Source organism: Manacus candei, unplaced genomic scaffold, assembly GCF_025592945.1.
Source record: "Manacus candei isolate 608988 ecotype Guabito, Panama unplaced genomic scaffold, ASM2559294v1 h1tg000049l, whole genome shotgun sequence".
Taxonomy (NCBI): Eukaryota; Metazoa; Chordata; class Aves; order Passeriformes; family Pipridae; genus Manacus; species Manacus candei.
Window position 1 is genome coordinate 32,348,418 of NW_026138097.1, and position 24,926 is coordinate 32,373,343.

The 24,926-nt window shown below is 36.6% G+C and overlaps 1 protein-coding gene across 4 annotated transcripts in view; it reads right to left on the bottom strand.

Moving 5' to 3' along the window:
• Positions 1-24,926, bottom strand: part of DDC (dopa decarboxylase) — a 71,985-nt gene that overhangs the window by 23,829 nt on the left and 23,230 nt on the right. For 3 of the 4 annotated variants that reach the window (XM_051799023.1, XM_051799022.1, XM_051799025.1), the window contains exons 3-9: positions 20,731-20,844; positions 19,930-20,049; positions 15,766-15,900; positions 12,122-12,265; positions 5,615-5,681; positions 3,455-3,549; positions 1,563-1,630 (exon numbers count right to left, since the gene is read on the bottom strand). In XM_051799023.1, the coding sequence (XP_051654983.1) occupies positions 1,563-1,630; positions 3,455-3,549; positions 5,615-5,681; positions 12,122-12,265; positions 15,766-15,900; positions 19,930-20,049; positions 20,731-20,844 (743 nt within the window). Of the gene's footprint in view, positions 1-1,558; positions 1,631-3,454; positions 3,550-5,614; positions 5,682-12,121; positions 12,266-15,765; positions 15,901-19,929; positions 20,050-20,730; positions 20,845-24,926 lie in introns of those variants that run through there. The other variant, XM_051799026.1, reaches the window with a different exon arrangement.

Below are 24,926 nucleotides of genomic sequence, written 5' to 3' on the forward strand. Positions count from 1 at the left end.
CCAAACCCCTAAAACAAACAAACAAAAAACAAAAGAGAACAAAAAAAAAAAAGGAAAAAACAGCAAGAAACAAAATGGAGACAAATACTTTCCTAAGTCTAAGCTTTGCTAGGAAGAAGCTAAAATCACCTGAGATGGAACTCACAGTGGGATTGGATATACCTCCTTGTTTTCCTGAAAAACCAGGTAAAACACTTTTAACATAATTCCACAGGGTTTTCAGGGAAAGCAGAATTAATGAGAAATTAAACTTTAGGGACTAGACTCTGGCCCCTAATCATTCTACAAACACTGAAGAGAATGATAGTGTATTGTCTTATTTGCAGGTGGCTATTTTTTTTAACAATGTCTTCGACTAATGAGAAAAAGATGGGAGAAACTAGCAAAGGAGTTTGTTTTATTGTCTTCCTGTTTCCAAATACAGAGCCACAGCATGTTATGAGGTACTTATAAACTGGAATGTTGGGTTAATCACACTGATGCCACTACTGATGAAGTAGGGTCAAAATGTAAACCATTTACACCAAGGAAAGGAAAAAAAAAAAGACCACAATGGCTTGGAATATTTGAAATGCCTATATCAGCTAAAATATTTACATAAAAAATGTTATATATCACCTGAAAAGTCATCTTTGCTTGGGATATTAAAAGAGCCAAAGGTTAACCAAAAGCAACTCAGTGACTACTGTCCCACATTTATTCTTCTTTTAAACAAGGTGACCTATCTCTGCATGATGTTTTGGAGTCTTCTTTTTAACATTCAGTTTTTCCTTCCTTTTTCTCATTTTTGCAAATTTTGTTCCATTATCACTGAAATTAATGTTTTCATTTATTTTGATAAATAGTCTGCATTTACCAAATAGCTGTTTTGCTAAAAAGTATCATTAGTTGTGATGCTGGTAAACATCTAGTTTGGGACACAATAGGATCATCTATTTTGGAATGTTTTTAACAAAACCATGCTATTATTACTGCTATGATACTTTGGTTTGTTTGAAAGTATGTCTATGGGTTTCTATCTTGGCATCTTTTTATATCAAAATGTCGTCTGCTGTCATCTGGGGAAATTGAAAGTCAGTACAAAATTATATAAATAGTCCCTTTTGAAATCAGCTGCTTTTCATCAGCCAAATCTCAAACATTTTTAGAAAGCCTTTTAAAAGACGGAAGCTTAAACAAAAAAAAATTTTATGGAAAAGCAAAACAAAAAGCTCTGTTGAGCATATTGTTCGTTGCACTGATATCCCTAAATTAAGTTTTTCCTTTATGTTTTAAACAGTCCCAAAATGGAGCAGGTATGAATCTGCAGACTTTTTGGGATTTCTCTCTCTCTTTCTGAAACATAATGCAGAGCTCAGGCCTATTTCTAAATTTCACATTTTTGAAACTAAATTTCATATTTTTGAAACAAGGGAATTTTATAAATAATTTACAAGACTTGAAGCTATTCCGTGCTCCTCATTTCAACAGAGAAATATAAATAAATGTTTACTGGTAGAAAGGCAGACTAATAGAATGTGATTTTTTTCCCCTGCAATGTTTCCTTTTACTGTAATACTTACCACATAGCAGAGCAGTCAAAATTCACTAGAAGCCATTTGTGAGGATTAAAGTTAAAAGAATCTGCAAACTGAAAATGGATAAATAAAAACAGAATTATGAAAGAGAAAAGGATCCATGTGCAAATGATATAACTCTGTCACATTGTCTCTGTTACACTTTAACTACAAATGAATTACTGAATTTGGTCTTTATTATGTTCATACTAATGCCACCTTAGTAACTGTTTTAGTTAAATCTTCATTCATTTTGGGAATGGAATTCATGTTAGGTGTGCAGTTAGGCTATTAGTATTATCAACATTTTGAGCATTTGTATACTTTTTAGATATATATGTTACAGAAAAGTACATATCTCATTGTAAACTAAAAAAATAAATAAATCTGTATGCTCAGAAACATTCACTGGTGGTTCATATCCCATTTTCCAATAAGCTTTCTATTTTCAAGAGCATTAAACATATAAACACAAAATTCAAATATACAGAGACAAATGATTTATTTAATTCAGAATCTGCACATCACATTCATTCAAAAAATTACAACTGACTAGGAAATGTTTGGGGTTTTGTTTTTTGGATTTGTTTTTTTTTTTTTTTTACTGATAGGGTATTTTATTTCAGTAGAAATCAAGTTTTTCATCTAGAGTCAAAAGAAATGCCACCAAAGATAAGGACTGGCAATACATGTTTATACACATAATATGCCAGGCCCAGTTTACTTGAGATATGTTTAGGTGTGGTGTCAGAAGAAACACAGGTAGGTAAGATGGACATCATGTGGGAAAGGCTTCATCCATGTTTTCTGTTTTAACAAAGGCAGAACTCATCAGCCTTAAAAAAGAGAGATAGGGGCCTGGCAGCATGTTATAGCACTCTTCTGTTCTCATTTGCTTCTCATAGCCTTCCCTGTCACCTGTAAACAATTAACAATTACTCTAATAAGAGAAGATTATCTGTCTATCTATCTATATATCTATCTAGCTATCACCCTGTACTAGGTAAGGTAGGAAACTTATTCATGGTTGTTAAATATTTACTCCTGTGACAAATGCTGGCCCAGACAAGGGACGCTGTTTCATTTCCTTTGGGAACCAATAACAATAATTTAAAAAATATTCCCACACAGGAAATTACAACAAGCTTCATTTGCTGATAAAAAAGGAGACAGAAAGAAATGCTTTATTTGTGAGGGGTTTTTCCCTCTTCTTCTTCATTAGTCACTACCTATCAGTGCTGTGTTTAAACTTCTGGCTTTACCAAACAGTAATATTTTCTCCACTGGCGTGGAAGACAAGGACTTATCTGACTGTCTGAGGGGAGCAGCAGGAAATTGAAGTATTCTTATCTAAGCAACTGAATGCCAAGTAGCTCAGCAAGGGGAGGAAAAAGGAACAGGAGTGCTGTTGGGGGAATATTTCATTTAGCTCTCTTGGTTATTAAACCCTGTCTGTTTGAGATAGAGCTACTGGCTATATTCTAGATAACTTTCAGGATGCAAGAAAAAAAATCAGACATAATGACATAATAAGACATAACTTTTTTTTTAGAATAATTTTGTGTGTGCATGTAAGGTAGAATTAGGCTTCTATAAATGTGTCATTTGGGTTATTTGGGAAAAAGTTCCACTTTTCTATTTTGCAAGACACTTTGTTGATTCACTACTATTTGCTGTTCTGAATGAGAAACTTCTACATAGTGGGGTAACTTGCATACTCCAGTATAAACCAGTAAAAATTATATAAACTTAAGTAACGTAATAGAATGTACAGGGATTTGAGGTGCAGCTTACTTGGAGATTCTGGAAGAGCCATTAACCTTGGATGCATAAACAACAAACAAATTCTATGAAAGAGCAAGGTTTTAGCAGGCTTCTAGAGAAAAAACACCATTCACCTCCACTCCATTTAAAAGATGCCTGAATTCAGGGCAGATGAATGCACTCCCAGCGTAGGCTGCATCAATATGCATCCAGATATTTTCCTTATTACCTAAAAAAATAATTGAAGGGGAAATAAATTAAACAGCAGATTAAAAAGCCCCATTAATTTGCATGAAACCAAGTGCCTGAGAGGTTTTTCTTTGATGTCATTATTTTCCCAATTTAAAATTAAATTAAGAGATTAAATGTTTCTACCATCTGGGTTTTCATTTATATATAAAGATGTATACATAACAAATTATTTTTCCATCCCACTTCTCCTGGAACAAAGTCATAGAATATACTGAGTTGGAAGGGACTCACAAGGATCATCATGTCTTATCTTACTAATATTAAGCAACACAAAATACTATGTGATTTTGATTCAAAAACTATTAAAAAATACACTTTAAAAAAAGATGTATCTAGATATTTAGCTATAATTTCTATGGTTATAAAACTACTTTAGCAAGAAGAGCTAGAATATTAGCTGTGCTTCCCACTTCTAACTCATGAATCACAAACACGTCTCTATACAATATTCTTTACATATTCATATATATGCATGCACATGCTTTTGAACTGCCAGCAGCAAACTATTTATTACAAGGATGGAGATACTTCTGCAAAAGCAAGCACTGAAGTGTTAAGAAAGTGCTAGTTTTGATTAGTGACTGAATGGTTTCTGCAGAAATATTTTGTCATATGAGCAGCTCATGTATTCTCTGTAATTTAGTATTCACATTCTATTATAAATCACAGTATTAATGCATTTGGTAACAATTCTGGTCTATGAGTTGATGGCTAAAGCCCACATAACATTTTTACACTGGTCACCAGACAATTCTGATTGTTATTTCCACATACAGAGGTATATCCATTGAGATCTGCATTTGGGCACCAAGTTCAAGCTGAAATTTTCATTCTTGTGAACTACATTTTCCTTTTGCATAAAAGTCTGTGAAAAGCTAATACAATATTATTCACAAAATCCACAACTGAGGTTTATTTGAAAACATGTTGAAAGTTCTACTGATTAATTATTTTTAAATATGCTCATGTATACTAAGAGGAAAATTAGGCAGAAAAGCTAGCACGAGACTTCTGATTTCAGTGGTGTGAAATCCTTCTCATCTCTTCTGCACAAACAGGGAATCACTGAGGTGAAACACATGACTGGCTGCTATACCTAAAAGTATTGGTGTCATTGTTTTATTAGGTCAGATCTATAGGAATAACTCAAACAGCAAAATAATCTGTAGCTGCTCAGCAGACTACTAGAAACCTGTTTGGGAAGGAGGACTGAGAGGAACTGAGTTTCTGGGGCTTGTGCTGAAGAGCAAGAAACCTCACAGAGCAAGTGACCACCACACATGCCCCAAAGTTTTAAACCCCACTGAATGAATTACCAGAACATCAAATGCAGTTTCTATGAAGCTGCTTCCAATTGCTTACAGCTGTAAATTTCCTGTTCTAAATGTACATTTGAATAGATATGGTGTACTTTGCATTTTCATCAGCCAGCAAGCATGTGCTTTTGACCAAACCCTGCTGCAGATCAAAGCTTGAAAAAACAAACCATCACACAGAAATACTTATGACGAGTCCATGATTCAATCACTGCATTAAACACCCTGGTACTTGTTCTATTTTCTTGAAAGATGAAGAAAATCAGGAAGGGGAGAGTAAGGATTTAGAATACATGTGGATTTTTGGTGCATATTTCCCTACTTTTCATAGTTGTTAGAACCACGCAGAAACAAAACACTTGGTGCAGAGAATGGGAGTTCAACTTTCTCCTGATATTCACCATTGCTATAGATGTACTTGCAGGTAGAAGGGCTTGAAGAAAAATGTTACAAACTGAAGCATTTACAGTAATTTTTAACTGACAGTGTTTCAAAATATGACTGCCCCAGGAAAAAACCCTTAAGGCAATGTCCTCTATACTTTTTAAGAGTTTGAGAATGCACATTTGTTGCTTGACTAATATTAGAAATAAAACTGTAATTGAAGGTCTCATCTATAAGTAGCTTTATTGAATTGGAACACTGACACGGCACAATGTCCTGGAAATGACTCAGTGTGGCTTAAACTGCTATCTGCAATTTTAGAAAGAAGCAGCAAAGACTTACAAATAGGACCCAGTTCTAACAGTTTGTCAAAGGAGCAGCAAGGTGTGGTTCCAAGAGTTGCACAGAACTGCAGAACCAAAAAAAAAAAAAAAGGTGTTATAGCACAGGAAATTATCAAATTTAAAAACTGTCTGCAAAGGCAACAATAAATAAAAAGAATAAATGATAAATGATATAGGACTATTGTGGTTTAGGGCAAAATAAATTGATGTTAGCCATTACCAATCCTTAGTGCAACTTTTGAGAACGTAGGTGGATTTTTTTCCAAAGTTCCCATAAGCATCCTTTGAAACAGATGCATAAAATCAAATGTCAATATAAAATTGACTGATAAGTACTGCAATATATTCACAGTATTTTGCTATTTCTATAATTTATATAATTTCTATGTGTTCCACATGCTTATCATGTGGCCAAATACTAACCTCACATATGCAATTGCCATCAAAATAATTTGCAGTTCATGGTATATAAGCAAGTTCTGAACTTGAGCAACTATGGTGCTGGAATTCTTGTTGACAGAATAGGTCACAAATGCTGCTGCCTCGATTAGAGCTCTGCAGTAGAGATTTGTAACTGATTTATGCTCAATGGATCTGCAGCCTGGAAGCTGTTCACTAGTAGCATATGTTTACTATTAGACTTGCAAGATTTTTTCCCAGATAAACTTCTCAGAAATTCATCCTAAAATACTGGAACTATTTTTCCTTCATTCTTGTAATGTCTCATTTAATGTACCCTTCTGTGTGATCAGTGGGTCAAAAGCAGAGCTAACACAAATGCTTAAATTTCACAGTAGAAAGAGAATATAACAAGGAGAAAATGAGCTATCATAATTCTCTGGGAATATGCAGGTAGAATTTTAACCAAAAAATCCCAAATACCAAGTGCATTTAAACTGACATTATTTTATTTTTCATTGATACACTTACATTTTAAACACCCTGTCTCATTTCTGAAAGCACTAATAAAGGCTGGGTCTGGTTTTTGTCTTGTACTGGATTTTTTACATAATAAAAGACACTTTGCAGTTTAAATAGATAAATAAAGTAAGCTGGGTTTTAGTCAAAGTACTGAAGTACAAAAGCATTAGATAATTTATCCATGGTCACACACAGACTACAGCACAGCCAAGAGATGACTATAAAAATGCCAAATCCGGAATTTTGCTTTTTTTTTATTTTATTATTTCTAGGTACTTTTTCTGCCAAGTACACTGTCAACGCACTATCTTTTGCTTTTACAGTTTTTCCCTATATATCAACAACTATCCACATTTTTCTGTGTGCATGCGTGCACATGTCCCTCAGTGAATTCATGATGAGACCAGTAAGAAGAAAAAGGAAAAACCTAGATGATACTTGTCCATCCACTAGACCTTTCCAGAAACAAACATACTGTCATAGCAAAACTTGCAAAAAGTAATTATTAAAATAATAAATAAATAAAGGGAATAATAAAGGGAAAATACAGTATTTTTTCTGTATCAAGCTACTAAGAACCTGAGTTTGAAACAAATACAGTTCTGAAAATGAGAATCATACTGTATATATAGTTGGTAAAATTGTGTGCTAACATATTTTTCCCTCAAAATAATCTAATCTTTATCCATACTGGGCCTTCCTATATTCCTGAGTCATATGAGAAGAACAAAAAAATTGAAGTGCTTTGAGGTACATTTATGACTTCTCTGGAAGACCAATCACCATTTGAAGGAGGTTGCTTTGAAAAGATTGCAGGGTATTTTTTGAAATAGGAATAAATTGGGATCCTATTTTTACTAAGAGGGCATGCATGTATGGAGTGAAAATATATTTATCACATTGTTGTCTACCTAAGATGTTTCCACAATCAGGAGAAACCTGCATTTCATTTTTGACTGAAGATCTACACATTGGATCATAAGAATTGGAGGATACCACGATGAAAATTCCAATTTTTCTATATACATAAAGAATAGGGGTTAACCCATTACACTGGGAAATAAATAAAAGAGTGCACTATAGACTTAATACTGATTTACACCTATATTTTATGACAATATGCTATGAATTTTCTGACAAGATTAGAGTGAAACTATTTTGGCTAGTCCAGCAATTAAAATAATGAGGAAGATTTCACAACAGAAAGTTACACATTATTGTTGTTAGTATTGTTCTGCAGTTAAGGTATTCTCCTTCTAATCAGGATAAGGAGTAGGTTTTTTCAATGAGAGATTATGAGTTCAAACATATTCTTAGTTGTTTAAATAATGGTTTATTCTGTAAAATTTACCTAATTTTCTAAAATAATTTTGTTTTCCTCTCTGCAGGTGTCTAAGCCTCAAAGCTACTTGCTTTAATTCTCAGAAACCACTTAAAGTGACAGCATCTGCTCTTGTCAGGACTCTCATTACCCCGCCTCAGTACTACAGAATGAATCTAACTCAATTTGTAGCCTATGTAACACCAGAAAAATCACATTTGTGCAAAGGGCAGGGGACAGGCTACATCACAGAAATGGGACTGATGGCTCAGTATAGCCTGCAGGCCTTATCCTTTTCAGGTTGTGCACTTCAAATTTGACTCAGCCCTGGCTGTGAATACAAAACAGTTAAAAAGCTTGCATCAGTCATCTCATGTATTAGTTTCCTAAAAGGAAGAGCTATATCAGGAAACATCCATGAACGTTTATGATGCCTGAGAGCAATTACTCTCAATCTTTTCAACTGGAAGAACCTCCTATAGCTTTTGCAAAAGACATAGACACATTTTGCATGGTTTCATCACAAAGCTTTTCATTTGCAACTAACTAAAATGAGGCAGGACTTTCAATGTTCCCTTATTGTTTTTATTTTCTCCTACTCAGTTCCTTGCTGGCTTGCACTTATGACAATGTCTGTGGCCTGAAGAAAACTGAAATCATCTCTAAACCACTGTTCACTATTTTACAAAACAGCAATCATTCATAAACTGTGGGTTAAGAAACATCACCCTAGGCATCTGTACATGTCTCCAGAATGCTTCTTCCAAATGGAAATCTGTGGTCAGGATCTAAGTGTTGACTTCTACTGAAAAGATGGCTCCTCTGTCAGTCTGATTCTGATTTATTGTTTCCCAAGTGAGTCAGGATATAAACAGCCTGCTTCTTAATATCCTGCAGATCATCATTCAGAAAAGTCATTGCAGCTAGAATGAGAGAGACTTCACGCTGGGCAGCAAGGCAACCATGTCATAGGAGCTTTATACTGGATAAGGCTGTTGAAGTGTATTGTACTATATATATGCCAGCTGCAACCTATCAGTGTTGATTTATGAAAGACAGCATAAAGCTCACAGGCCACTTACATGCATTCAAGTGAACTGGGCTTGAATGCAGTGGACATTACATCTGAATTTAGAAGCGCTTAACTTAGTGGTCTCCAAATTTGAGCATCCCAGTCAACATTCAGCGAACGCAGAGGCCCGTCTCAAGCTGGGACCATAGGGCCCAGCTGAGAAAGGCATTTACCATGTGTTTAACCACCAGTGTGTGTTTATAATTAATGAAATGGATGTTACTTCAGCATATGCTTTAAAGCTCACCCTTTAATGGCTGCGTATCATCCACATTGGGAAATTGCTCCTTGGTAAATTGGAGCAACTTTAGTGTCTCGAAACCTGACATGGTTAAGTGCATTGTTTGCACAGTCTGCTTGCTTTACTATATGAAAATAGCCCTGTTTCAATTTCTGCAAAAGTATTTTGAAACAGACAAATTAACACAAGTCTGAATTTAGAAATAAAAAAATGAAAACAAAAGTAGAGATCTGGGTACCTACTGGCAATAGCCTTCACTGAACAGAAAGATATACACATTACTAATGCTAAAAGATATTGATGGTGGGTAGGAATGCAAAGACTCCTTTTAAAGACAATGCCTCTCCCCCAAAAAAGGTTGACTGAAAAAATCCTATGTATGTGAAAAGTAAACCTGTAACTACCATATTGCTGTAATGACAGAACCTCTTTCACATCAACAAATCAGTGGCCCTGACTCTCCACTCACCTCTACAGGGAAAGCATTTCTATGAAGTTCAGTATAATGATTCCTCATTTATTCATTAAGTATAAGAGGAGAATCATGCCTATAAGGCATTGTAATTTAGTTGAATTTTCTTTTTAATCCCTTACAGAACTTCTTGCTGATAAGGGAGACTGAAACAGCTTGGATGCAAACAAGACATCTTCATTAGAAATGATCTCTCTGCTGTCACAAGTCTCTTCAGGCAGAATTTCTTCCGTCAAACTTGTTGCTTTGATGTTGAATCACTCCCCTTAGTGAAGGATCAGTGAGTACAGGGAGACAAGGAATCAAGTGGCATAAGGTGTTTCCTTGGTAATGTGCATATCTTTGTTGTCAGAACAAAATAAAATAGCACCAAATTACTCAAGACAAAAGAAATGGAAATGCTTTTGAAATCTTCAAGCCAGAAAAGGGAACACTAATACAGTCCATGGACTGCTGCTCAGCATGGTAGAGAATTAGCACACCTTTTAAGTAGCCAACCATAAGGATAATGAAATCTACTTTAATCTAAGATTACATGTTTTATGCATACAAATAAATGGAAGATCTGGTACAGGCCATATTAACTCAGATGGAGCCTCTGCTGTCTTTGAAAGCCTGTTTCGCGCAGCTAAACAAACAGAGGAAGAAAAACAACAGTTAAATCGTCTGTTGTAAAGGTGTCACTGAATACATAAACCAGATTTTTTTATTTCCTCATTACACATAGAAAAATTAATAAGGAATGAATATTTATGAAGGGCAAGTTGCCTTTTTTTTTGTTAATGGACAAAAGTTGAGGAAAAAAAACACATTAACTTTGCAGTTAGTGCATAAAGACATGATACAGTGCTGTACTTGTTTAAAATTAACAGTAAGATACAAAAGTAGGATCCTGTGTAAGGTATTATGAGCTGGGATCACATAACAGAGGAATAAAACATGCCTTGTGGCATGTTCTCCACCTCTATAGGTGCAGCCCACAGAAAAAAGTTCATTTTGGAAGACCTAGAGATGCTTTGTTTCTCAGTCATAGTCTTATTATACTGGGAAGCAATTGATAGGATGCACTTGGTCATTCCAGGACTCAATCGTTCTAGGCAGCCTAGAATTTAGCATCATTCTGCACATATAAAACCACTTTTCACTCTAGTCATCCTCATACTACATAAAAACAGACTTTAAAGGTTAGTAACAAGAACAGTAAAAAGATTATATTTTCAAAAGAGCTTGGTGAAATTTAAGCTTCTTAGTCCCATTTGGCATTTATCCATGAGTATAAGAAAGCTTAATCGGCTAATTCTTCTAAAAACAGTTCATAGAAATTGAAGTTCACATTAGCCCTTTTCAAAATGTTACCACATGAAAAAGAAAAAAACTCATCAGACATGACTTTTCTGAAAACATTGTGACACATTTTTCAATCTCTTGAAAAATCAGTTTCTGAAGTTCTCAGATTCTAAATTAGTTGTCGGTGGGGTTTTTTTCTTCAGTTTTTCTTCAGTGGAGGCTAGCAAAAACATATTTCTTGTAGCATATTATACCCCTTAATAGATCTGTACAGCCCATGGTCAATATCAAGTTTTGCAGAGACATAATGCTTGGAAACAAGCAAAAAATTTTGTTGGTGATGTACAAAACCACAACAGAAGTTGTGGGAAAAGTCAAATGGTAAAATTTCATTTTAACTTGAAATAATAAGATGGTGCTCTGAACTGGCAGGAGGAGTAGATCTGACAAATAAGCAAATATTCTTTTTGATCAGGTGCTTATAGTAGAACACAACTTTAGAATTTTATCTAATCTAACACTGTTCTATGTCAAAAATTGGGAGATTTTGCTAGACTGTTGTAAAAGCAGGAATCTTTGGAAAAGAAAGTGGACAGATAACAAAAAATGATGACACCTGAAGCTTCCACAGCCACATTCCCTATAGCTCACTTGTTAGAGATTAGTTATGTACTCACAAATACCCAACTGACAATGCCTGATATTGATGATATTTGGGGTATATTATGGAGGTTCATTTGTTTGCTAAAATACTGAGGAGGGGAAACTATTGTTTCTTGAAGATACTTAAGCTTGAGGGAGCGTTATTTAATTTATTTCCTTTAAGCTTGTTTTATGAGTAAGTAAGTTAGAAACTGAAAAATAAAGGTAAACGGTTCAGAGTTCAAGGGTTGGGAGATTATAACACTGCAAAACTACCTGCAACTACAAAATGGACCCCTATTTATTCAACAGTCTAATATAACTTTAAGTCCTTTTAAAACATCATTTTGCTGAGAAATGCAACTGGCTGCTCCAGTTAGTTTCTCCTCCTGCACAGAAAGGCATGTGAAGAACACTCATGGAACCTCTCCTGGTATTCTAGCTCAGCTGCCTATCAGTGCCTCTGTTACAGATTAGACCATCTACTCTTGTCAAAAGTAGCTTATCAGAAGCAAAAAATCCACTGATTAATTAAAATCCAGTACTCACAAAGAACGGTATAAGACCAGCAGCTTTGTCTTCATCCAGAACCTTCTTCAGGGCTGAACCACAAACACTAAATGTATCATCTGAAGGAACATTTTTAATCTTCACAGCACCGATTAATGCAGCCCTTTCCACAGATGAATGAGCCTACAAGGAAATGGGGAAGTTTTAAGACTGACGCCTTTTATTGGAATGTGAGTTCATTTGAATTTAAAAAAAAATAATTAATTTCTTTCAGGTAAAGCAATACTTGAGATCCTGGGACTGTTGATGGTATGTAAAAGATACATACCTCTCTCTCTTTCATACAGATAGACAGACAGATGGACACACATAAATATATATACCTACACACACAATTAACTGATAGAAACCCTGAAATATCCTTGAGACCATTGCCATGACACAGTTCAGACAGGAGTTCAATTAACCTTAGTGGGATCTTTAATTAACATGGTAGGATTGATGTAGAGCTTGAGGTTTTGGCTCTAAATCAACCAAAAGATGTGCACATAATCAGCTTGCCTGATAATGATTCAGTTGCTCACTAGCACATTTTTATAGCATACAGCTTTGCTGACCTCTAAAATAATACACGTCATGGTATGATATAAACCGAGACACTTTCTTACATTACCATTTTTTTTAGATTACGTACTGACTAAACTGTGGTTCAATCGTTCATTCATTTTGTTAGGCAAGTAAGGATCATTCCCAATACGTTATTTTATTTTATTTACAACCCACCTCATTTGAATTCTCCAGAATTAATATTTTTTAGAGCATAAAGAACATATCAGTAATAAAAACAAATATATCACTAAGAAATTCTTGTAAAATTATGAAGTACAATAGAATAATAACTAGAATAACTCTATTGACAATGAAAGAGACATTTAGCCACAAAATACTCTCATTTATAACATGACTAAAACAAAAGAAAAACCTGTTTTACCTTCCACCTTCTACAGTTTCATTAATCATCATTAATTTGAAAGAGAAAAATTCCTCACCTTTTCATATCATGACTATTCTCACATCTCCATCTTACCCTTGCTGATTCTTGCCAGTGCAAACAAGAGTGCTTATTAATTCTATTTTAGTTTAGCATATAATCACGAAAATAATAATCCAAAACTTCAGTTGAACTAGACTAGATGAAGATCAAGATTTTGCCTTTCAACTTCACATATCCCTGGAATTACATGTTTTAAAGGCAGATGTATCATTAACTTTTATCTCAGCAGTGCCTCTTTGTTAAAATGCCTTGGTAAACTAATTAGGCACCAATTTGAGAAAATTTGGAAGCCTAGACTTGAAATATAACTTTTGAAGTGGAAACAATGTGTGGCATAGCAATACCATACTTCATTCAAGCGTACAATGGAAAAATATGTTTTATAACTTATATATACAAGAATTGCAAATAAGCAAACTATAATAATACACTGCGGTTTTTAGCCAGTCAGAACCTCTAAATTGCTTCATCAAGACTTAAAAATTGTAGCAAGATTCTCTTCCAAATGCATTCTTGCATTGTTGGGCTCTGTCAGTGAATGGTTTTCACTCCCACAGAATGGCTTACATTTAACTTTCTTTTGTGGATTATTGCCTGTGAGTCACACAGGTCTGTTCTTAATGCAGAAGGAACAGTGAGCTCTGCAACAACCTGCTTTGAAAGGTCAACAGTATCTTAAGGCAAATCCTTTTGTAAACACAAGATCCTCTGACCTTCAGTAGGCAGGAAGGCCTGTCAGTCCTCATTTCAGGTGAGCCACTTACATGGGATAAAAAAATCAAAACAAGTAAAAGGCTTTGTGCATCACTGGGTCAGTCAGAGCTCTGGGACTGGTGGTCTGTGCAATACTGACCTTAGGGTCTTGGGCAAAAAAATGGACAAATATCCTTTGTGCCTTTTGAAAGCAGTTATCTTTCCTCATGTTTTCTTTTCTTGAATCTTCTCACCATGCAACTGTAGTCCCTCTTGCCACCAGCAAAGAGCAAGTGTACTTTTAACTTCTACAGTGCTTTTTAACATACACTTAGTAGTAAATCAAAGTAAGGCTGAAACCTGGCCATTTTATTCTGCATAATCAAATATTACTTAAAAAAATGTTAGGTACTAAGGAAGGGGGTTTTTTTTCTGTCTCATTGACATGTAGGTAAGAAAATGTTACAGCTATTGAGAAACAACATTGCTTGGCCCTTCAGTAGTGTTAGTGTGTCAGAAAGGTAGCAGTAGCAGAACTCATAAGAGTACAATTTGCTCTCATTAATAGTAAAAACCTCTCATTGTCATGGCCTGCTGAGCATTTAGCATAACTCAGTCTGCTAAATACCACTCACAGTCAGAAATCAAGGATTATATTTTCTGTTTCCTTAAAAGATTTCTTAGTTGGATTGGCAGATGGAGATCTTAGAATTTTTCTTCTTTAAAAACAAACAAAAAATGTTTTGAGCTCCTTCAAGTACTGTGATCAATTTGTTTTATATTCATGCATTAGATTTGTCTGTGTACCTGCACCTGCACCCATGCAGGCAAATAGGGGGATGATGTATGTGTGTTTGTTTGCCCATGTGTATGCACATGCATGCATAGATGGACATACAAGCTTGGATGCAACAAAAGATGGTCTAGAATTACTCAACGTAACTAAAATTAACATCTTATTTAATTATCTTTATTTACTTCAAATGAGCTCTTTTTATAAAGAAGCAATACTTATGTAACACTGACATTTGGATATTTACCCTTCGTATTATGGTAGCACACATGAGATTCCAGCCCACTTATCACAGAATCATAGAATGTCCTGCGTTGGCAGGGACCTCAAAGATCACTTAGTGCCAGTCCCCATGCCATGGGCAGGGACACCTTCCACTATCCCCGGCTGCTCAAGAGCTCCATCCAACCTGGCTTTGACACTTCCAGGGATGGGGCATCTACAACCACTCTGGGCAACCTGTTCCAGTGCATTGCCACCCTCACAGTAAAGAATGTCTTCCTAATATCTAATCTAGACCTACTCTCTCTCAGTTTAAAACCATGAGGGTGGGGTCTGACCAGAGCAGAGATGCAGAATCCCCTCCCTCAACCTGCTGGCCACACTGCTTTTGACATAGCTCAGGATACAATTGGCTTTCTAGGCTGTGAGTGCACATCACTGGCTCATGTCCAGCCACTCATTCACCAGCACCCCCAAGTCCTTCTGGGCCCAGCTTGCTCTCAATCCCTTCATCCCCCAGCCTGTATTGATACTAGGGGTTGCCCTGACCCAGGTGCAGCACCTTGCACTTGGTCTTGTTAAATCTTATGAGATTCCCATGGGCTTGAGCTTGTCCAGGTGCCTCTGGGTGCCATCCCATCCTTCAGGTTTATCAACCGCATCACTCAGCTTAATGTCATCTGAAAATTTCTTGAGGGTGCACTCCATCCCTTCATCTATGTCCTTAATGAAGATATTAAATAATACTGGTCGCAGTATGGACCCCTGAGGGATACACTTACGACGTACAGTAAGATTTAAACAAGCAAAACCAAATAGTGACCAATCCAAGAAGTTTATGCCTAATTCTCCTGCCCATTCAGATGGTTGAAATTGTTAAGTATTAGATGCCATGTTTCCATGTTAGTGAGAGGTACTCACCTGATCAGAAGCATAAGCCACCAGCCTGCCCATGATCTCTGCTTCTGTTAGCTCAGGCTTTTCTGACTGCACACGTCTGATAGTTTTTGTTCTAGCAGCAAGCAGTGAAATCAGGGTGGCCTCACTTGCACTTCCCTGTGAGACAAATTGAGGGAAGGTTCAAAATGAAAACATCCCAGAAAAAGAAAAGCAATGTTTTCTTCTGCATGAATCTGCGAAGTTGTTAACAGAAACTGCAGATGAGAAACTGTGCAATCTCCTACTTTTAAAAATATGTCTGACAGCAAGGGCGGAACTTGTGTTTAATCTTTGTCTCCTCCTTCTTGATGCCTCTGCCTGTTTTCTTTAATCTCTATGCCCGTTCAGCTTAGGCACCAGCCTTGCAGTCAGTGCTAGAAAGTTGGACTCACAGACTTAATTGTACGTGAAAAGGCTCTCAAATCAGGCACTAATCAGTTGTTAACCAGTAACAATGGCAGGCTAACTGCTGATTTCTGTTCTAACTCTGGATTTCTGCTCATTTACGTTCCATCAGGATCTGAACATCAGCTCTCACTTTTATCAAGTAACATGCCTAATTATATGCCTTCTCTGACATTAGAATTACCCTGCGTAAGTCAATTATTGTGTCTAAAAGAGAAAAAACACTGAAAACCAAAAAATGCTGATTGATTATAGCTAATTGCATTTCAAAGTATTAGTTATGTATGTTTTCTTTCACAAACACACAGATGAAAAGAACAGTTACACACTATTTCTAAATTGCACTTTGACTCACAAAACATCAGTTTAAAATGTGCCTTGGATACTATGTGACAACAAAAAGGGGAATTTTTTTGTATCAATTTCTCAGTAGATTTCACAGAATACAACTTTCCAAAAATTCTTTTTACAGTTTTCATCTAGAATAGGTAGAAGAGACATGCTCTAAACTGCTCTTTTAAACCACAAGTAACAGTTTGTAAACATGTGTTCATAAATTTCAATGTATTGAGGTGTCTTATGCAAGATCAAGATTTTAGGTACTTTAAAAGTTAATCAATCATCATGTGAATCATAACAGTGCAATGGATACAGTTGATTATATTAATATGTATGTCTCTGAAATATCCCAAGTGTCAACAAACTAATTTTGGAGTGATGTTTTTTGTCCTGTAGCAAAATTCTATCTTCCCTCTGTTGAAGACCTATGTATACTTAGTAATTACAACAAATGTTTAAATACTTGAGAAGTCTTTTTTCTTCCCTGAAGATGGGCCTGATCTGACAGATTTCATACGTCAAAATGATCCCAGTGAATTCAGAGTTTCTCCTATACTGAAATTAGCTGAGCTATTTTTATAAAACAAAGCTGCCTTTCAGACACGGAGAAATCATCCTACTTTTTCTGTCTAAGAAGTCAAAATATCTGAAATAAAATAACTGTTTATACTGTTAGTGTATTTCCAGGACATGTAAGGAATATGCATATTAAAAAAATGTGCACATATATATGAAAGAAAATGGCTGTAAGAAATTACAACAGTTAAGGTATTAATTTGAGATCTGGAAATTTAGGCCTGCACTATTCTGGTGACAGCCTGGTTGGGTGGGTGAATGACTTAGGCTGAAGAATAGCCTCAGCTTTCTGAGGAGTTCCACAAGATATCTTGGCTGTTCATCCAGACTGCTGCATAGTCAATGTATACAACAGTTCTTGTATGAATTTCCTTATACAGAAACATGGATGAAAAGGAAAGGGCCTGCTGCCCAGCTGAGTCTTGCCTTCTGATATACAGCTGGGCCATAGCCTAAATAAAGGCACCTGAATCCAGCAACTTGGAGATGCTTTTGGATGTCTCACGATAGACACAGGCTTTTTCACCTTGCCTCAGTTTCCATAAATCACCTTTTTTATACTGAGTCACCTTTTTTATACTGAAGCTTACAGTGTTTGCAGAACCTGGTTTCCAAGGCTCTTCTAAACACTTTGCACCAAAGTCTTGCACTAAATATTTTTAAGGGAAAAACCCCCCTTGGTTCTTGAACTACTTGGCTAACTGACAAACAAGATAAATCAGCAGTGTTCCTTGCCAGGCCAACGATATTTTTGTCTCACCCCTAAAATACTTTGCTGAGCAAAAAAAACTCTTTAAAATTCACTTTCCAGCAATTTATCTAGAATGAACAGCAGGATACAAACTTCAGGAAGAAAGTTGCTTTCTCATTTATTTTTAAAAGCTGTTTTTTCCCCCTCTTGAATGCTGTATCCTACATTAAGTGAAGGATGATGATACCTTTCCTTTTACCACAAGCAAACAAAGGTTGCCATGGCAAGCAGGCTCAAGAGGCGGAAGAAATATCAGCAAGAGCTGATGTTCATGTCCACCAGAGCTCTGAACTGAAATTTTCTTTCATCTTTTGCCATTTTGAAGTGTCATCCTGCACACAACAACAAAGTGCTTCATATTGACATAGACTTTCAAATGTAATTAAGAGCCAATTTTCGCAGGCTCGGTTTTACCCAATACCACAATAATTACTTGGCATTTACCAAGAGAATGACTGGCACTTTCACACACTCCTGTTGTCTTTGCCTCACACTTTGCCTCTTATTTGTATCATTATTGTTTCAGGAGCAAGACGAAGATCTGCAGCCCAAATGACTGCATTGTAAGCAGGAACACAGCCCACTTTTGGTTTTTGAAACTGACTGGTTTCTGATGAAAATTATGGGCAATCCAGCACTGTCAGCCTGGAAGGGCAATATTTCCTGCTGATAACAATCAGGCATAATTGCTTGCTTTCACTGGTACAAAAGAGATGCTGCTAAAATGCACGACGAAAGCTTGATTTCTTGAATGTAACCCCCTCCCTAGCAATCGTAATGATAAAGATACTAACAGGGCAAGGAGATGAATAAAGAACCATACTATAAATGCACTGGTGTAGGTGCAGCTCCATCTAGGAGAATCAAAACAGTTGGGTTAAATTCATTCTTGCCTTGGAAGATGTTGGGAAGAATTCATTGGAATATGCTGTAGGCATTTGCAGCTGAGATCAAAGAAAGAAGCCTCTGATTCTAGCCTCTAATTTAGATGTATATTAGAAGTCTGTCTTGGGATAAAATGGATTGTGCCCTGGCCTCCAATGACCAGACTCCAGAGACTATCAAAGGAGCACAGAACAATTATTTAAAATTTAGTCTTTTTCACAGTAGAGATCTATTCAAATAGATTAATAGCTGTGACCTGAGCTGCATTTGCAGAATGACCATGCGCTAGTGGAGCTATGGCTGACAAATAATATAGCATTATTATGCAGGCAAGTTTGCCCATTGATGACATTCATTATTGATCATGTTATCTGTTCAGACACTGTAGGTTTCATTAAGCAGTCTCTGTCAAAGTTTGGGGTTTTGTTCTATTTTGAAGATGCAATGTAGTCTGAAAATGGTATTATCTACTGATAGTACTGCTTAGGTTCAACTTTTAAGCAGCTCTTCACTTTACTGTAATATTCCAATATTTCTTAAAATAATTTCAACTTCTTTGGCAAAGAGTGACAGACTTTCTACAACATTCTGCTATTTCTGTGTATCGAAGATTATCTCCTATGTTGTTATCCATTGCTTGATCTCTGACACTTTTTCTCCTAAAAAAAAAAAGCAAACAGGAAGGCTCTTTTGAAAATTGACTGAAGGAAACAATTGCACATGTATAAGGTGGACTTCATGGAAGCCTTTGTAAGCACTTTTCATGCTGCTCTACTCAAATCCTCAGATATATTTCTATTTGAGAAGATTTTTTCTAATTTCAGCTATGAGCCATTGCCGTACATTGTTGGTAAGTATGAGTTCAATTCATTGATCAACAAATTAAATTATTCTGATTTGAATTTTAAGCCTAAACTGTGCTTTTAAATTGAACTACTAGTAATTCTTCACAGAGAAGTGTTTCAGAAATCAGCTGCTCTAAAATCAAAACATTCATGTCATTACTTTCATGAATGATCCTACCCGCATATGGACCTTCTCACAGAGCATCAATCTTTTTGAAAATTAGAAAGGAACCCATGTGGCAGAAAAAAAAATTTATTCCCTTTATTAGTGTCTTAGTATAAAGATTTCATAAAATCATCAATTCATAAATTCAATTTGTATTCTTTTTTCAGGTCCCCTCTTACCTGAATGACTCCTCCACCTTGGCCATCCTTCCCAGCTAAAAACTCTTGAGGTAAATTAATCATCTTCCCTAGCCAATCCAGCATGACAGTCTCCAGCTCTGTGCAAGCTGGACTTGCAGCCTGTGTTGAAAACCAGAACATAGAGAATAACCTCACTATACCATGAAGCGAAATAAGATCTACCAGAGCAAGAATAATTCTTTCTCTGTCTTTTCACTGTGGAGGAAGAGACTAGATGACTAATATTACCAGCCAAATTAGGAACCTGAAGACCACTTTTTGCATGCTGTTTCTAATACTTATTAAAAAGAATATCAAAACAGGCCTTACATAGAACTGTAACTATCAAATGTCAAAGCTAGGATTTGCATCTTGCTTTTTTTTTTCAACATCCAATACCAGCCTCTTTTGAGAAGAGTCCGCCTCATATGAATGTGAGGTTTTTAACACAGTTTTCCATTCATCCAGATGAAATGAGAAATAACAACAGTGGGTGATAGACAGTAGTCATATACTTATTGAATTACCAGGGAGTTTGCACTGCTACTACTAATAATTCTAAATGCTGGTGATTTTTCAAGGTCAAAACTTTTAAGAGGAAATAGCCTTTTATTCCTCGAGTTATTTAGAGTGTCTGTGTGAAAACACTTAATTAGTTAAGGAAATTTACCTGCAAAAATAGTCCTGTGACTTCATTGCTATTAAGCAATAATTTCATTGTAGAATGTTACTGAAATGCTTAACATCTTGGCAAGGTGAAGCATCATTACCACACAGCAGTACACACTGGAGTAAACTTACCCAAGAGAAGCCCACACATCCTATTCCACCACACAACATATCTGCAAGAAGAGCTGGGAAGGAAGAGGCTGCAGGGAAGTAGGCAAAAAAGTACGGACTGTGCCAATGAGTCACCTGTATTAAGGGGGAAAATAGTTACTTTTAACTAACGCAGGAAGCAGAAATAAATTGTCACAAAATTAGAAGGTTGGAGTTTGAGACAAGCCAACAGTGCTTAACTACCTGGCTGTAACAGAAGATCCCATTTTTTAGAAGAACTTACCTTGTTTTTTCACAATGTTTTATCTACCTTTTACTCAAATCAAAAATAAATTGGTTCTCACCTTCACTTCCCAACAGTTCCAAAATCAGAGTTCTCCAGCCTAAGCTTCTGCGCAGGACACTATTCTTGAGCCTCTGCTGTCAGGGACTCCCTGGTATTTTGTTCTTCCATCTCTGTCATGAAACTGCCTTAGCAATAGTGTCTTCAGTGCAGCAGAGGTCCACAGAACTCTCTTGCCCACACTCTGGTGTTATTTGTTAACATTCAAGCACTTAATGTAATATCTAAGCAATTTTAAGGATCTGTGAGATACTTGATAATGCTCCACAACTCCAATCTAATAAAATTCAAAACCAGGAAATGTACAGCCACATTGCAATGATCATGGGACATAATGTGATATAATAATGTGCTATGTTTGGCAAAAACAACTTTCACATTCAAGGTAAAAGGCATATTTTTTAAGAAGTGCTTCTAGAGGATTAGATGAACGATAAGTGATAATTCAGCAGAACATGTATAAGATTTTTTTCTTGGGGGTAATTCAGAGGCTGATGAGATTTTGAAGGCTAGCCTTTTCTTACATCATTTTCTTTCCTCTTTTTTAATACTGGAATTCTTCTGTTACAACCAGAGGGGAGAAAGAATACACATTCTCTCTTGCCTGAGTTCAGTGTTTCTTTGCTGTTTTGTTCTGCATTCCCATCTCTCAAGAATTTTACCTTTTACACTCCTCTCTCCCAGTCTGTGATAAGGTTTCTGATTCTGGAGCTAACTCAGGAATCACTCTACTGCACTGTTCTGCATTCTGCAAATATCCCTTTTTTTTCCTCTTCTAACCTTCTTTATGCCAACCTCCAGCTCTTCCTGAAAGGACATGCTTCATGCTAAGGGGAAACTGTCTTAACTCTTGCATACACAATGAATCAGGCATCACTTCTCTTGTTGTAGTATACCATATATAAAATTTCAGATGTCTCTATCTCTTTCATATGAAAACAGCTCCTATCTAATACAATTTTTCACTGTATAAACTAGGCCTGTACCTGGTATGTTCAAGATTTCATTTTTCTCATCACTAGGTCCAAACCTGTCAAATCAGCTATCCAAAGACAAGCCATTGTTAACATTTCCAGCAGCATCTCATATTTGGTCAGGATCTCCTTTGCTGTAACAAAGTTTAGAGCACTTGTGGCAAACACTTTCCTTCACAAATCAGAAAAAATTTGTATGGGACTTGGTTCTTCATAAGAAAACAATAAAATATTCAAGAAACAGTGGTCCCTGATAGAACCCATCACACTTTCACTGACGTCCATAACACGCCAGGGCTGCCACTGTGCATCTCCCCAGCTCTAATTCTCTGTGATCTGTAAGACTTTGTGACATTCATCTTGGGTTAATCAAGTTAAACCGACTGCTTGCTGGGAGCCATTTATTTGATGAAACACAGCAGATTTCAGTTGCACTACTCACATAAAGCAAAAAAGCTAAAAGCCCTAGGGCAAGTGCAGCTGCAGTTCTTCCTCCTGCCTCCCCTTCCCCCTCCTCTTGAAGCAGCTGTAAAATTCTTTTTTTTCACCATGTTGGAACAGACACACTTAGTCAAATATTGCAAAGATAGCATAATTGATGCTTGTTTTTTTGGCCTGCTGCTGATAAATAATGATACACAAGTGTCTTGGGTTCACTTTAATTACCACTCTAATGCTTCTCAGATACATGTGATTTCCAGTATTTCTTCTAAGGATGTCTTTCTCTGGCTTCCTTAGTCTAAGAAACAGTCTTCCCTTACCACACACTAAAGATAGGTACTTCAGCTGAAAGTTTATACATTAACAGATCCAATGTGAGGAAAAGTAGCATATTCAGTACTGATATTTGCAGTTACAACTACACTCATCTTTGGCTCTGAAAAAGGAGGAGATACATTTTAAAAGAACAAAGCAAATCTGAGAGAGGAAAGTGAATCCCATTGATATTTTTACAGGCAGATCCTTTCCATGTTGCCTTCCTGCTGTGGAGATCAGAGTTCACTGGTTGTTCCCTCTGTCCCTGTGTTAATACCAGGAATTCAGCACCATTATTGTCATGATCATTTGGTGGACTGCCCTTTGGAGGTCTACATTACATTTCACAATAAGTCTCCATAAAGAAGTTTCACCACTTATGAATGCCTGTTCTCCTATAGGGTAAAGACAGCAATGGATACTGCATAATTGCTTCACACTGTTAATTGATCATTGCTCCTCTGAAGGAACACCATTTTCACATTTTCAATCATCCAATCAGGAATCACAGGCTCCTGAAATGCATGGGAAAAGACTTGAGCAAGGAAGACCTTACCTGGAGAAGGATCAAGTTAGGACACATTTAAATAAACTGGATATACATAAGTCCAGGAAGCTTAATGGGATGCACTCACAAGTGCCGCAGGAGCTAAAGGGTGTCACTGAGACCTCTCTCAAACATCTTTGTAAGGTTACAGCAACTGGGGAACGTTCCAGAAGACTGGAAAAAAAGCAAATGTCACTCCTATCTTCAAGAAGGGCTAGAAGAATGATCTTTGAAACTACAGGCCTCACCTCAATCTCAGGGAAGATGAAAGAACCTTTAAGCTATTTCCAAACATGGGACAAGAAGGTTATTTGGGCTAGGCAGCAAAGCTTTGTGAATGGGAAAGGCTAGTACTGTTTAACATCTTCATTAAAGACCAGGATGATGTGATAGAGTGCACCCTCAGCAGTGTTGCAGATGACATAAAACTGGGAGGAGTGTTTGATATACGGTATGGTCATGCTGCAATTCAAAGGGACACTAACAGGCTGCAGAAATGGGCCAACAGGAATCCCATAAAGTTCGACAGAGAAATGCAAAATCCCATACCAGGGGAGGAATAACCTCCTGCACCAGTATATGCCAGGGCTGGCAAGCAACTCTGAAGAAATGGGCCAGGGAGTCCTGGTGGACAAGCTAAACATAAGCCAGCAATGTGCCCTTGCAGCAAACAATGCCAGCAGCGTTGTTGTGCCACATTAGGAAAATTGTTGCCAACAGGTTAAAAGAGGTAATCCTTCTTTTCTTTGCAGCACTAGTAAGGCCACACCTGGAATGCTGTGTCCTGGGTTCTTCAGGACAAGAAAGAAAGACATGGTCATACTGGAGTGATTCCAGTGAAAGGCCATGGAGATGATTAATTGCAGCTGGGATTGTTCAGCTTGCAGGAAGCTCAGGGGGTATCTTGGTCATGTGTTAACCTTCTTTACCTCATGGGAGGGTGTAAAGAAGGTGAAGTCAGATTCTTCTCAGCAGTATCCAGTGACAAGACAACAAGAAATGTATACAAATGGAAATACAGAAAATTCTACTTAAACATAAGCAAAAGCTTTTTTACTGTGAGACAGTTCCAACCTTGGAATAGGACAACAGACTGCAAAGAGTTCATCCTTGGAGATATTCCATGACCAATTGGACATAGTCCTATACAATTCGCTCTAACTGACTCAGCCTTGAGCAGTGGGGGTGGGCTAAATGATCTCCAGAGGTACCATCCAATCACTACTATACTATGAGCTCATGATTCTGTGCTCACGTGAGTCTTCAGAATTTAGTATAAACAACACAGGTAGAATCAGAGTTACTATAAGAACTGGGATTTTTGTACTTGTGCTCTTTGTGTCACTAACACTAACATTTCACAGCAGTGGAAAGATTTTGGTTAGAACATCTCTTCTTCAGAATGTATCATTTTGTAAAATGAATCTTTGCAGGGCATGTAAATATCAAGAAAAAATCCATTTAGTTAAGAGGGAACATGACATATTGATGACATAATTGGAATTCAATGTCTTGCTTTCTATTCTAAAATGATTCATCTCTTATTTTTTTAATCTGGCATTATTTTATTGAATGTTCTTAAGTGCTCAAAGCAAAG